This window comes from Gekko japonicus, unplaced genomic scaffold (genome assembly GCF_001447785.1).
Source record: "Gekko japonicus isolate JY-2015 unplaced genomic scaffold, Gekko_japonicus_V1.1 scaffold250, whole genome shotgun sequence".
Classification (NCBI taxonomy): domain Eukaryota; kingdom Metazoa; phylum Chordata; class Lepidosauria; order Squamata; family Gekkonidae; genus Gekko; species Gekko japonicus.
Window position 1 is genome coordinate 68744 of NW_015167538.1, and position 15870 is coordinate 84613.

A 15870-nucleotide genomic window follows, 5' to 3' on the forward strand; every position below is an offset into this window, starting at 1 on the left:
CAAGAAATTGCAAGTAGATAAATAGGGACCACTTTGGTGGGAAGGTAACAGCGTTCCGTGCGCCTTGGCGTTTAGTCATGCCGGCCACAAACGTCTTCGGACAGCGCTGGCTCTTCGGCTTTGAAACGGAGATGAGCACCGCAACCCTAGAGTCAGATTTGACTGGCTTTCGAGCAAGGGAACCTTTACCTTTACCTTTAGACTGAGAAGCCCCAAGTGTTTCAGCCTTTCACCATAGGGAATATGCTCCACTCCCTTGATCTTTTGGGCTGCCCTTTTCTATACCCCCTCAGGGATAGTAAAAATCCAAAAACCTTTTACTTGGACATAAGTCTCACTGGATTCAGGGGCATTTACATCCCAGTAAGCCTCTGGACTGAAACCTCACAGGCTGGCCCTGTGCATGAACTAACTGGGATTTACCCTCCAGGAAGTAGGCACAGGACTGGGAAGTGCCGTCAAGTTGCCACTGATTAATGGCCACCCCATAGGTAGGGTTGCCAGGTCCAAGCTGGGAAAGGAGGGTGGGGGGGGAGGGGAGGGGCTTCAGTGGGGTATAATACCACAAAGCTCACTTTCCAGGCAGCCATTTTCTCCAGGTGAACTGATTCCTGTCACACGGAGATCAGTTGTCATTCCAGGAGATCCCCAGGCACCACCTGGAGGCTGGCAACCCTGCCCATAGGTTTTTGAAGGCAAGAGGCAAACAGAGGGGGTCTGCCTTTGCCTGTCTCGGTGTAAGGACCCTCGCTGTGCTCAGCCTTCCGATGGGCAAGCGTGTTCAGTCTCTTGCTGATCTTGCAAAACGCAAATGCACTGCGTGTTCAGACATTCTTTGGCCCGTTGGTTTTTGTGCACTTCGGTATTTGCAAAAGCAGCTGGAAATCTAACTCGGAGCCGCAGTTCTAGTCTCGAAAGAGGACTTGTTACACGAGAGCAGGAAAAAAATGTGAGGAATATTTGCACCTGCCCGTTCATGCTCTTCCAGCGGCAGCACTGCTTTCCTTTGAAAATGGGCTCCGGTGTTCTGTGGCGAGGTGTGAGCTGCCTGCTAGGCCAGACCTCTCCTCCCGTTGCACTTTTGGTCTGCTCTCCTGTTTTACAGCAAGCCGAGGAAGGTGCGGGGGGGGGGGTTCTGGAGGTTGTTTTATTTTGGACATGAGTGCAGAGCTGAGGAGCAGCAAACCGGAAGCAGCCAGTCCTGTGCGGTTTTGAACAGCACAAGGGAGGGAGGGAGGCAACGGGCTGCAATGGAGTCCTCGGTATTGTGTGGAAAGTGAAGATAAGGAAATCAGGTCACACATATTTGCGGGTGATGGACGCTTGGTTTTTATGACTGAGGAGAACGCATTCGGGCGGGTGGCAGAAACGCTGGCCACACGCGGGACACTGCCCAAACGATGTCTCTGTCAAGGAGCTCAGGGCACGATCTGCTACCAAGTCCTCCTGCATAACAGTGTTCTTGCTCAGATCCTGCACACTGCCAAGCAGGCAGATTGGGTCCCACGTCTGACGATCCCCCTTATGGTCTTCAATAACAATGCAGATTATTTGTTGCGCTCATAGCCTCTGAGGAACTCAGGGCAAGGTAGGCATCTCATTGCAGAGCTCACAACAATCTTACGAGGTAGGGGAGATAGCAACACTCCTGTGGTCACCCAGCAAGCTTCTTGGCTGAGCAAGGATTCAGTCCCTCCGGGCCCCCGGTACAGTACAAATAGCCCTCATGCCACACACCTCGTGTGTTAACAGATACTGTTAACGCATATGGAAGGAGGGGAAGGTGAGAAGCCATCGGTTGGCTTCCCGATACATTTTGAGTGCTTCTTGCTTGGGCATTAGAGATCCTGTCTGTAGAGCTGAAAGCTCCGTTTTTCGGTTTTTCAGTTTTTCAGTTTTTTGTGATCTTGACTGAAGACTCTTGAGATGAAGATTGGGAGATATGTTGTTAAATAAATAATTTTTTAAAAAGTAAAGTGGATACACACACACACACGCAAACAGTAGTATGGTTGCCATTGTGTGGGTCTGGGTTTTCCCCCCTGGAACTAAGAGTGCGTTCAGATGGACAGCTAATCCCACCATTATGCCGGCTCAAATTTGATCCGGCGCGCTGCTTCCGCTGTGGATTGTCTAGATGGGGTTCACTGAAGGAGGCACACGCAGTGGGGTTTTTACAAACTTTTTGCACATGCACATATGCATGATATCGCAGTCTTGTTTATCTGCGCATGCGCAGAATCAAGATTTTTTTAAAAAAAAATTGTGCCCGTTGAGGATGGTCTGACGTCAGACCACCCCAAACGGGTGCCATTTTTAATTGCACGCTGGAACGATCAGACGGGGGGAAATCCGCGAGTGGCCCGTCAGAACCGAAAACTCCAGATTGAAAGTGGTATCTTTTTAGTACGGCTCCAAGGTGCAGCAAAACGGGATGCTCACGGAAGACGGACGTTTCCCAGATGTTGATGTCTGGACGTTACACTTAAATCTATGAGGCACCTGTGCCTCGCGCGGATCTAAAGAGCCGTCAGAACGCACCCTAAAACTGATCTCCAGATTGCAGAGTCAGTTCCCTGGGAGGAAATGGTGACTTTGGGGGTGATCTCTATGGTATTTCATTCCTCCAGAGCCCCCTCCCTAATCACCACCCTCAGATCTCCAAGATTTTTTGCAAGCTGGGGCTGGCAGCTCTACGCAGTCGGGTGGTAAGGAGAGAGGGGTGAAGGTGTTTGGGAGACCAGGGAAGGAAGGGAAAACATCACACAGGGCACAGGGGAGCCCTGCGCCAAAGCCATCCAGTCTCTCTGAGGGGGACCATCTAGTTTAATGGGTGGCAGTGGAAAGTACCGTCAAGCCACAGCCAATTTATGGTGACCCTGGAGGGTTTTTCAAGGCAAGAGACGTTTCAGAGGTGGTCCGCCATTGCCATTCTCTGCATAGCAACCCTGGTGGTCTCCCATCCAAGCACTAACCAGGGCCGACCCTCCTTAGCTTCCGAGATCTGACAAGATTGGGCTAGCCTGGGCCATCCAGGTCTCATGGTCACCAGCCCAGAATCAAGAGGAGCTTGTGGAAGTAGCAGGGGCTTTGAACCCAGGATTCAAAAGACTGTCATCTTCAGGTTGCGTGGAGGACATACTTCCTCCCCCCAGTGGTGTTCCAGTAACAGTAATTGCTAACCATCAGGGGGTCCATGCATTATCACGACAGGAATGAACATGCCAAGAAAACCAGAGCAGAGAAACCAAAGCAAGACCTCAGAGGCATGCACAGAGTTGTCCAGGAGGGGACCTAATTTTCAAACCTGAATCCTCAAAGGGAGTTTAGGAGCCTGTCTGGTTTAACCTAGGTTGGTGGTGAGTGACAGTGGTGTACAATACCATAACCAGGCACTGGCTTGCCAAATCCAGCTGGAGAAATTCCTAAAGATTTGGGGGAGGATCCTGGGGAAGGCAAAGTTGGGGGCAATTAGGGACCTCAGCAGAGATTTGATGCAATAGAGTCTACCCTCCAACCTTGCCATCTCCTGCACAGGAACTGTAGTCTGAAGATCAGTTGTAATTCTGAGAGAACTCTCTACCTGGAGGATGGTAGCCCGAAATCCAGACATTCAAGGCTGGCTCCATTGCCTGTCTGCACCAGGCCCAAGGAGAAGGCAGGACATTGGATTCTGGGTATAATCAAATTCCATCACCTCCCACTTTTTAATTTAACAAATACTGACACTATTGTCATAAATAGCTTTGGATTAAGAGCGCTTAGCCAGGTATGAAGATCCGAGACTGGTAGAGGCCTCTGTTGTTATGTCAGTGCAACCTGAGAGTGAACTGCAAGCCAAAGAAACTCAAAGGGCCATTTTGGTGACCTCCCAAGGACAGCCCTGCTACATTCCCCCCAGCAGTTTTGCTTTATTTTTAACCTAGTGTTTCTTACTTTTCATTCCCCCCTTCTACTCCCATAGTCCAAGCTCTCTTCTTTGCACAACCTACAGGCTCATCTCTCAGTCATTCCCCCTCCCCTATTTCTTCTTTGAGTTTTTCTCTCCTTCTTACCCCTACTTGCTGGATTCTCTAGCAACAGCACACAAGACTTTCACTTTCCCAGCAACCTGCACACCAGGGCTGTTGCTGAGTGGCTGCAAGAGGCTGCGGAAGAACTGGTGTCAATCCTACTGATAGGGTTACCAGCCTCCATGTTCTCCCAGAATTACAGCTGATCTCCAAGTTACAGAGATGGGTTCCCTCGGAAGAAATGGCAGTTTTGGAAGGTGGACTTTGTGACTTCACATTCCTGCTGAGCTCCATCCTCTCCCCAAGCACTGCCCCTAAATCTCCAGGAACTTCCTGAGCCAGAGTTGGCAATCTTAGAAATATCTCTGAATCCAGGGAGCTGAGGAGCATTCTGCCATCCCCATTGTCGATGGGCCTATGAGGGGTGCACATGTCCCCACAAAGAGGAGGGAATGGGCTGTGTAAATAAGGAGTGGCTGGAATCCTCAAGGGGGGCAAGGATAGTTAGGGGATTGGCTCCTGAGCCTTTCATGTTACCTTTTCATTTGAAGCTCTTATTATGGAGATTTGACCCGAATTAACCATCATGCCCCCCCCCCAATGAGGAAAGGAATGAAACTTCATACGGATCAACATTCCTGAGCAGCAAACTGGATCTGGAGCCATGAAGTAAAAGTATTTGCCAGGCTCTTGAATTTCTTGCTAATCATTTCAGACTGGAAGCAAACTTTATCGGATCGAGTGTCTCGCTCTGACCCGAGGTCTGCGGGGTGGGTTGGCAGAGCAGTGCCCTGAAGTATCCACAGACTATTGCAAGATCCCTTGGGCTGAATCCAGACAAGCTGGGAGCTGATGGAGGGCTTGAGCCGTCCTGCAGTGAGGTGCCTGTCGCAGTCCCTGCCTCTTGGGAAGAGATGGCTGGAAACTGAAGGGAGCCACAGCCTGCGCTCGACTAGAGACGGGTGTCCAATGGAGTTGGGATGCATCTTACTCTCTCAAGACTCAACCGGGGAGTTGAGGAGAGGCATTTGCAGTGGCAGATTATTCTGGAGCAGCACATTCTGAATCTGGGGAGGAGGACAGGGCCACTTCCCAAGGTGAGAAAGATGTCCCAGTCTCTCGGGGCTCTTCTTGAACACTGAAGGGAGGTTCTCAAGGATGCTCTGGGTGCTGCCTCCTGGGATTGTTCCGGGTCTGAAGCCTCCTCTGAGCCTTTAGATTCTTTCTCTGACAAGGAGGAGCCGAAGCCTGACAAACAGACCTGGTTCAAATGTACAAGAATGAGATGGTAGAGTTCTCAGGTGGGGACTGTAACTAAACATTTAGCACTGAAGCGCTCTCTCTCTCTCGCTCTCCCTCTCTGTCTTTGACATAATGACATCAGGATAACATCAGGGCCCTGCGGGACCTTTTACAGTTCTGCAGGGCCTGTAAAACGGAGCTCTTCCACCAGGCTTTTGACGAGGGTGCTGCCTCCCAATATTGTGGCCCTGGCCCCAACATCAGCACTAACGTCATAACTAACAACCTGGCAAGAACTCAGTCTATGTGGCAGCTGATTAGTTGGATGCCAAGAGAATGCCACCACCGTTTATCAGCACTTATGTTACTGGCACCTATGATTTTATGCTGTGTGTTTTATTTAAATTTTGTGTTTTAATCATATCCTGCTCTTCGGCTTGGAAACGGAGATGGGCACCACATCCCTAAAGTGGGATTTGGCTGGCTTTTGAGCAAGGGGAACCTTTACCTCTTACTACACACACACACATGCACGCACGCACGCACACATGTTCCATAAGCCATCCTGAGCCTGCTTGTGCAGGGAGGGCGGGATATTAAATAAATAAATAAATTTGTGTGTGTGTATGTTCAGATTATATGAGTGTGAACTGTGTTAAATAATTGGTTGGCACACAGCCCCCATTTTGTTTCTCTCGGGGCTCAGTTCAAAAGGTCAGAGAGACCTGTGTGAGAGGAAGAACTGTCTGGCTGCCTCTCTACCACATAACGGTTCCACACTTAGGGCAGACGTGCAAGGGGTTCTTTGGTGGCCGAGCCAATGTGGGGCACTATCCCAGAAGATTAACAATGTCCAGGATCTATAGACCGACAGGGTACTAACAGAATGCTGGGCTGAGCACATTCTGCCACAGAACCAACACAGAAAAAGCACACCATATTGGATGAGCTGCAGGATTCCACCCCCTAAGGTCTTCAGTCTCATTCAAGCCATGGCGACCTAACCAGTGAGGGGATCATAATTGGACTGAAGATAGGATGGACTCTTTATCTGGTCCACAGTGTCCTGTCTGACTGCTGGTGGGAACAATTTGGAGGTATAGGTGGGAACGATGTAGGCCGCTTTGGGTTCCTACTGAGGTATAAATGAAGTTAAATAAATAAATAAGGTATACAAATAATCATGTATAGGTTTTTATATATGATAGGGTTTTATGGTACAGAATTGAGGGGGGGGGGAAGATGTTTTTAGGGTGGAAGGCACTCATCCCAGAGATCCGGAACACTGGAAGCAATGTCGAGATTTGATCGGAGGAAACGTCCTTGAACTAGGGGAAAGGGGCTGTAGGGGATACCTACAACTTTTTTTTCACCTAAAAAGAGATCAAACACATTCCTTGCCTGCAGAGTAAATGTGCCATTGATCCGGAGCAGGCCCAGCCTGGTGGAACTCTCTTCTGAGTGAGATCCGGGCCCTGAGGGACTTGGCTCAGTTCCTGAGATGTTCCACCAGGCATATATGGTCGATAGAGAGATATCTGTGACCTCCCGGGTTTCTCCCCCCCCCACACACACTTTATTCAGCACTCTCGCCTGGTTAAGATCTTCCCTTGGAGTGGAATATGGACTGTATGCCAGCCATCCCAGCTGTCTGTGAGATGGATGTAAGCCACCATCAAACAGTACATCTAATGACTGAATGGTACTGAAGTTTAATTGTATATATGTATCTTATTAATAGTATTGCATTTATTTTATTATGTACTGATGTATGTTATATGTTGTACGCCGCCCTGAGTCCTGCTTGCGGTAAATGGAGTGGGATAGAAATTTCATAATAATAATATGTTCAGTGCAGGATTTACTTCAACCCAGAGGTCAGGATCCACAGGCACAGGTCACAGAGCTCCACCTGCTAGGCCAGAGCTGCCATATTGCTGCTGCCTTTTAGAAGGTCCTGCTGCCAACGTATAGCATCAACACAGAAAGAAAGATGTGAGGCGAGGTCACTCAGTGGTGGTTTCCTCCACCACTCTGACCCTTGGGCTTGCTTGGCACTACAGTATACCAGGGGTCATTTCGTAGAAAAAGAGCTAGGGGGACTCATTAGCATAACTCGTTAGCATATGCCACACCCCCTGACATCACCGGAAGTGTGTCCTCCCCACAGCCGGCGGCGACCTCCAGCGGGCACCAGCAGGGAGCTCCAGGCCCCGCCCTCCCGCACCTCACCCGGGGGGATGGCGTCCCCCCGCGTCCCCCCCAAATGACCCCTGCAGTATACCCTCCTCAGACCCAGCCTGCCTATCCCGTCCCCAGCTTGCCCACGCTCCCGTCCTTGAAACTACTGAGTTCAGAACTCTGCCTCTCACTCTTGTGTCATATGACTTGAATGCCATATGATGTTGCACGCTTGCAGCTTAGTGGGTCATTGAAGACCACTGGTTGATTTGACAGAGGGCTCATCCTTTTTTTCCTTACCACAATTAAAACTTTCAGAGTAATGACCAGCCTCTCTGGTTTTATGAATCGCTTGCTCCCACTGATCTCTGTTTTATCACTCCTCTTATTAAAACAGTGTTTAGAGAATGGTTATTTTGATGTAATGTATCATCAGTTGATACTGCTGGATAAGATCATCCCTCTTTGGCTTTTTTTTTTTAAAGTTCTTAACCCATAGCTTAACTGATTAACAAGGAAAGCCATCCCATGAAAGGCTGTTCTTCTGATCTATAGATACCAAGAATGAATTAGTGAATTAGGCTCTTCCAACACTGGGTCCCTAGGAGTCTGATGGTACCCGTCTCCAAACCAATGAATGATCTTCCACAGGGAGCTAATTATAGACATTAAACAATACCATGGACAAAGTATGATCCTGCAGAATAATTCCCAAGCACACAAGACCAGTCAGACTACACTGTGCTGTGGAACTGCCCCGTCCAGAAGAAAGGAGGTATTTGTGAATTTCCTGAATTGTGCAGGGGTAGGACTAGATGATCCTGGAGATCCCTTCCAACTCTATGATTCTATGAAAACAGAACCAGGGGAAAACAGTCCCCCCACAACATCTCTTGAGATGATCCAGAAGGAGACTCAACAAACCCTCAAACTCTGCCGGGAGTCCCAGGTAATCAAAGGTCACACTTCTTCTGCTCACTTCTAGGTGCATATGGTTGACCAGGAACACCAAACCAAGCCATGGTCCAGAATGCTTGGAACACATTCAGCACCACCAGACACTTTGACTGTCTTACAAATGGTTAAAGGAGTTAAACTTTCTACCCACCATCTCCTTGGTACAGAAGCTTGGGCTATCCAGCCCTCCCCTCCATCTGTTCCAGTGACTCTACAGAAGCACAGCCCTTTCCACTGATCAGCCCAGCTTATGGCTGGGGCATCATTCAGTGTGACGGCATAAATAACCATTGTATTTTGTTGGTGGAGTCAAGATCCACCTCTTCCAGGTCTCTGCCTTACATTCTCAGTTACGTACATATAAAACAACTGCTGATCACACATGTTGGTACAGAAAAGAGGATCTTCTCCACCTGGGACTTTAGTCCCACTGCAATAAAGATGTGCGTTCCTTTAAAAATCCACAAAAGTCCTTGATTTTGAACCCTACTGTTCTGGAGTGCCCCATTGTTTTTCTTTAATATGTTTTGATGGTTACACAGTTGGAAGGAACACCATTCTGATTTGTTCCTTCAGGTGGTGCTTTAGTAGAATGTCCTTAATATTTCTTGCAAAAGTAGTGTGGATACTAATAAATCATGGTGACCTCACAATACTAAGAGAATACCAATTGAGCAGCTGACCTCTGCTGCCACTAAAATTTCATTTGACCTGATATTTAAATACCTCCTAATTGTCCCAAACCCAACGGGTCATAAACTTTTAAATGGATATCTTTCACTTCCCATGTCCATTGTCTGCATTTCCTTACTGCCAACCTGTATAATTATTAACCCATAAGTGGGTTTTCTGGCACAAAGTACAATTGGCCTTCGGAACCCTTTCAAATGGACATTGTGAAGGCCGGCCAATTGTCCAGCCTTAAACTCGCATACAGATATTGTATGGGCTAATCCAGCAGAATTGCAAAACTTACTGAGGCCACACAAAGACCATGGACTGCAAGGGATAACAGCTATAAAGTGTTCACCTTCATTTGCACTGGGAACAGAAAAGGGATGTAAATAAGTATGGAATCCTGGAAGTGTCCTTGTAACATGGTGTGTGGGTGCAAAAGACTGCATGTGTTTCAAGGCAGTAAGATAATTTTTATTAATGACAATATATTCTTTCTCTGCTGGTAGGGAAACCACACCACTTAGCTGTGGGGACCATCAGAGTTCAGTTGTTCCTCTGCCACCTTTCCCCACTCCTCAGCTCTGAAGAGGAGATTCTCACAGCAGTGGGAGGCATGCATTCAACACCAAATGGGGATCAGCTTGATGGATGGAGATGGAAAGAAATTTCACAATCACCAGCATGTATCAATGAGGGGATGTCTCTCCCAGTAGCACGTGACTTGGATTGCTTACCCGAGCCATCTACATTTCTTTGCTCAGCTAAATCCTTTCTACAGCATACCTCCTCTTTCCTCTCTCTATCACTCTGCACCAGAGGCCTGGTTTGTTTTTGTTGCTTTATGGCTGACTGTCCCATTCACAGCTCAAGCATTACACAGGGACCCTGGACCCAACCTGTGCACTCCGCAATGCGTGAATCCACCTTTCACAGTGACAATCTTGCTTTTGATGATCAGGCAAAATCCTAGGGTATATACATTTATTTACCTCTGTCAGGTAAGATCATCATAAGACCCGTTTTAGATAGTGGGAACTGAATGGAAGTGATTTGCCCAAAGCAACCTCCTGAGTCCATAAGCAAGGATCTGAATCCAGGGACAGCATGTTAACCATCAGGCACCATGTTGTTATGACATTCATGGTTTACAGAAATTAGCATGAGATCTCCATCCAGCATAGACTGTGAACAAGGAGGAAATGTGCCAGATGAGATTACAAGAGATAGCTCAGGTGCAATGCTCCCTCTAAGCTGTGGAGTCTTGTATGCAAAAATTCTACTTTGTGAGCTACCAGCATTTAGGTTGTGAGCGAGCGATTTGGCTACTGCATAAATTAGTTTGGAGCCATCCTTCCTGAGCTAAGACAATAATGTGTGAGCCAGAGGCTAAAAAACTGTGAGCTAGCTCACACTAACTCAACTTAGAGGGAACAGAACACTGCTCAGGTGTTTCTCCATCTTTTCCATCCTTCCCATATTGTCAAATAAAATCATCTAATATCTGAAGCAGCCTTATGCTGAGCGGGTTCATATAGACCAGTATTGTCCACACTGACTGAAGACAGGGTCTCAGGCACATGAACACATGAAGCTGCCTTATACTGAATCAGACCATTGGTCCATCAAGGTCAGTATTGTCTATTCAAACTGGCAGCGGCTCTACAGGATTTCTAGTAGAGGTCTTTCACATCCCCTACTACCTTACCCCCCCCCCCTGGAGATGCCGGGGATTGAATCTGGGACCTTGCACATGCCAAGGAACTGCTCTACCACTGAACCATGGCCCCCGTCAACAGCAGTTCCTCTCCCATTCCCTGCTACCTGAGCTTTAAAATGGGAAATGTTCCTGGGATCTTCTGCAAACAAAGCACATGATCAATCAGTGAGCTGTGGGTCCTTCCCAAAAGAAGAGGCCACCAACCGTGCAACCCTAAGAAGAGCTACACTCTTCTAAGTCTACTGTAGTCTATTTTCCAAGGCCAAGTTAAATCTTTGTAAGAAACCGCAACAGATTACATCCACTTTCTCCTGTTCTTGGTGAGTTGCAGTCTTAGCCCTCCTGCCCCTAGATCCCAATGTTGACCCATAGTGCCATGTAGTAAGAAATAAACTCCATGATTAACACACACCCCATTTGAAGATTTTAGTTGTTGCAAGTGAGTTACTATTTCAGGCCAACCAACATGGCTGCTGCAGGCAATTTGCAACTTGAAAACAGTTCCAAACTGAAATTGGTAGAAAGAAAGAAAGAAAGTGGCATTGATTGGGCTTTGTGTTTCTCGGCTGGAGAACAATTAACTCAAGTCATGTGAGGACCCTGCGAGGTGAGTCACAGGTTGCAAAGCAAGATGGCACACGTAGACAACCCAGCAGCTGCGCTTGATCACAATAAATTGAACTCCACAAGAGATGATGAGTGGCATTGGATTACCTGACTGGCTCTTGCTCTTACGGCCTGTGGGAAGCTCACCAGAGCAACTTTCTCTTGCTCATCTCCACAATGAAAGACCCCATGACTGAAGTTAATGTCTCATGGAAACACAGAATTGAAAGATGCCTGGCCATCAATTTTGGGAAATGGCTCTTGGGGTAAACATGAAGCTGTCTTCTACTGAGTCAGACCCTTGGCCTATCAAAGCCAGGGATTGTCTACTCTGACCGGCAGCAGCTCTCGAGGGTCTGAGGCAGAGGCATTTCACATCACCTACTATCTGACCATTCTAAATGGAGATGCCAGGAACTGAATGTGGGACCTTCTGCATGCAAAGCAGACGCTCTGCCACTGAGCCATGACCCCACAACATATATGTCTACGGGACAGGGAAAAATCAATAAGATTTAAAGTGAGAATTTGGGCACAGTTTTTACATCTTAAAAAAACAACAGAGAAAAGTGATTTTTGAATATGACAGGCATGGAGGGGGACCCCAAATAAATAGTCTAACAGAGAATACCTGTTATTCAGTGCCTTTACACTTCACTCACAGAGAGGAATGTGAACAGTCACCTTGGGAGCCCCTGTGCCGATTGATGCTCACTCAGCAGTCACAAGAGTAATAATTTAAAGAGGCAACACATATATTTTAAAGACTCTCAGAAACAATCCTGCCAAACAGCCCAGGCAGGCAGCTGCCGGCGAAAGAAAAGCCTTCGACATTTAGTTACCCATGTGCCCTGAAAGACTGTTGCGATCTGGAAGCCAACCCCGGGAGAGAATAAAGCACCTCTTACCTGCAGAAGCTTCCCTTCTGCTGGGGTCACGTCCGCCACGCTGGCGAAGACTCCTTCCAGCATGAGGGGCTCCAGCTTGAAAGGGACCACCCGAATTATTGCCTTCTGGGCCAGCGATCGGTCGGCTTCCACGGCGGCCGCCAGGGCCAGTCCAGAGTAGCCCAGTCGTACCTGCAGCGTAGCCATAAGCAGCCAAGGCCAGAGGACTGCCAACTGTAGCTGGGGGCCAACACTCATGCTCCCAGCTGCAGCAGTGCGCTCCGGCCACACATACTGCTCAGGAATGCGTCCTCACCCCGACAGCAGGTTCCAACACAAGTCAAAAGGGCTGAAGATTAAAGCCCTCCTTGGGCCGATGAGAAGCAGGGCAGAGTCACCTGGATTGCCTTCCTCCAGGTTCTCCTCGCTTCCTCTCGCTGTTTGTTTGCGCCACGTGCAAACCTCAAGAATCAGAAGCCACACCAGATTAGGTCCTTCTCCTCCTCCAGATGAATTCAGACATTGTTAGTGGAACGAAGGGGGCACGGACAGCATATGGGCCTAAAAGCTTTTCAGTCCTTCTGGGAAGAGCGCCAGAGCTGTTCAGAGGGAGACAGTTCCCCATGGAAGACAAACTCTGTTTTCCCCAATCCACTCCAGTGTTTGTATCCTAGCAGGGTCTGTCCCCGGATATCAGGCGGCCTTTCTGATGTCCGATCAGTGAGCTGTTGTTCCCATTTATCCCTCAAAGCAGGAGTTTTTTTGGGTAATGCGAACTAATTTCTTTCTTTCCTCTATTGAATCCACATACCAAAATCCATGGCGAGTGAGAAGAGAGTCCCATTCAGTAATTATCACAACCAACCAGTTTTTAGTTTTTTAAAAAATCAGACAATAGTCTTCGGATTAAAAACAAAATTCTGCCCACCTCAAATGCCAATATTACACTCACCTGGTTGCAGACGTGAAAATATATTTTCTAGCCTGGAATTTTCCATCCATGTGTCATTTTAATACAACTCGTAACTCCCAAAATTCATTAAACTAACAAGACGTTCTTTTTAAAAAAATTTCTCTGAAGTTAAAAAGACCCAAACAGGAAAAACAACTACAGATGTACACCTGTGTGTGTCATTCCATTCCTGGGCAAAACAATGGAACTCATATCTCTGTTTTTAGAGGCACATTACTAAAAATGTAAATGAAGGGTATCCCAATCATCAAACATAAAATATGTTTCACGAAGGATTTCCGTAACCATAGAAAAATCACCACCAGTTATCGGCTGAAGGGGTTGTTCGATCAAGGAAGAAAAAAGATAATTTTCAAAGCTACAGTTGATAGATTGACCGCAAGAAGCCGCAGGGGCTAGGTTAACAGCTGGACATTTCCCTGCAAAGGCTAACTAAAAAACTTGTTCAGTAATCAATCAAAATATGGGCTGAGTCTTACCTATGGGTTACTGGGGGAAGGGGAGAGACTCACAGAAACCCCCTGTACAGGTAAATGTGAAATCCCACAGTCTAAATCGGGGGAAATGTACTCCAGACTGAAAGCTTGTGGGCCAGGCGTGGCTGAAATGTAGTTTCCCCAAGCAACCTAGAAAGGCTTGCTAGGAATCCAGGAGCTTAGCTGAGGGCTCCTTTCGAGTTGAAGCAGAACGCTCTCCCTTTTTCCCAGCAAAGACAAGCGGCAAGCCATCTAAACAGGCAGTGGGAGAGAAGTTGTTTGAAAACCGCAGATCTCCAGCAGCGGCAGCAGCAGCAAACTCAGAAGCAAGCCTTGGAAGCCTGCTTCAACAGGGAATGTAACCGTCCTTCAGTGACCAGGGTGCTGAAGTGGCCTTGGAAGGTTCTGCAGATGCCGTGGAAGAGCTTTCTTTCCAGAAAGGAAGCCAAAAAAATAAAACAAACACGCTCTCTAAAACCTGGGAGTAGTGGACGCTTGTGCTCTCTGCCTCCCTCCCCTGGGACTGCAAGCTCTTTCTACCTGCTGACAAAAGTGAGGGTGGAGCTGCCCAAGGCAACCACCCCACCCCCTCAGTCTGGTTCTCAGAGCTCCTAGTCTCCCTCTCCTGAGCCACGGCTAAACTGCATTTAAGCACAGCCCTCACTTAACTTCTTCTGTCTCAGATGCAAATCAGGATCCCGCATGGATCCTGAAAAACAATGGGGCAGAACGCAGTGAGGGATGGAAATGAAAAGCTACAGAGAGCTGAAGGGGGGAAAAAAGGAAACCAAAGATCGCAATCTTGGCCTTTGTCCCAGGCTGGCGGTGGCACTTTAAGTGGCACTGAGCCAGTGTCTAAAAGTAACTTCCCCGCTGGAGCAGCGACTGATTCACTGCTGTGTTATGTCTTGGGCTGTGGGAAGGACAATGCGCCTCCATGGCTTGACTTCAACTCTTGCTCCTTTAGTTTTAGGAGGGCCCCCCCCCCCAGTCATTTCAAGAAAGATTTCAGGTCAGGCTGATGTCAGAGACCTGGAATTCAGCTATCAATCCTCATCTGACATCACTTAGGTGAGTAACGCTCTCAGGTCAGACTTCAGAGAGCAAGACTGCAAACTGAAGTCGCAACTTGGCATGTGGTGGATCGATAATATATGTAGCCCATGCCTTATGCGTGTTTGGAAGTAAACCCCACTCATTTCGATGGGTTTACTCCCAAGTAAGTGTGCTCATGACTGCACCTCAGAGCCTTAAACAGTGCGTTCTGTGATGTACAGAAGCTCTATGACAACATCCCAATATTCCAGTATAATTCAGGTTTTTGGAGGATTGCTTCATCTAGGATAACAGAAGGAACTTGCCATCAAAAACTTGCTAAGTGCCAAACATTCAGCCATCTCCCTTGCACCATGTCAGCGTGTCAGTTACAGATTTGTTAGCTATAAAGGCTCTTTCATTATACCCACTGTAACAGAAACTTAGTGCATCTTATAAGACATTTTAACACATTTTCTATGTCACTTAACACCTTCTTTGCCGGAGGAGGAAATATCAAACAACACACAACATTCACCATTTCACTTCAGCAGAACCGCACTCTGTGTAAATGAAACGGGTCCCTCTAGCCTTGGGATTAATAAATGAGACAAACAATGTGCTTGGATGGAGCAGTCTCTTTATTGTGTACTGACTACCTACATACATTTGGGCTAAAACGGCAGAAACACTAAGAAGGTGCATCCATTTCATGCAATACTGTACAGATTCCTTTAGTCAGTGTGAATGTCTGGTGAATGTCCTTTCCTTTTTAACTGTGGCTCTAAATGCTCAAGAGTCAGTAAAGTCAAGCCACTACGGCAGGAGATCCAGCTCCTTGGCCTCTTATTTTATGGAAAGCCAATATATGCTGCCATTTCCTAATGAAGCTTTAAAACTGCAGTCCTAGTCCCAAAACTCTTGCTTATCATTCAGAAAGGACTAAACTAGTATAACCCTGTGCAAGTATGACCAAGGCGAAACTTCTCTATGTTTCAATTCATGTGGATAATTCTCAGTCACAGGTTCAAACTTTTCACAAATCTATTTTGAGGCAGGACAGCACTCAATCTGAGCCTTTCAGAGACCCAGCAAAAGAACATTG

The 15870-nt window shown here is 47.5% G+C and overlaps 1 protein-coding gene across 1 annotated transcript in view; it reads right to left on the reverse strand.

The window, feature by feature from the left end:
- The window catches only part of LOC107112403 (tripartite motif-containing protein 7-like), a gene marked incomplete at its 3' end in the record, with an annotated part of 80761 nt that extends 68222 nt beyond the window's left edge, over positions 1 to 12539 (reverse strand). Inside the window, exon 1 of the mRNA XM_015413532.1 lies at positions 12303 to 12539. Within this exon, the coding sequence (XP_015269018.1) occupies positions 12303 to 12539 (237 nt within the window). The remainder of the gene's footprint in view (positions 1 to 12302) is intronic.
- Between the last annotated feature and the right edge of the window lie 3331 nt (positions 12540 to 15870).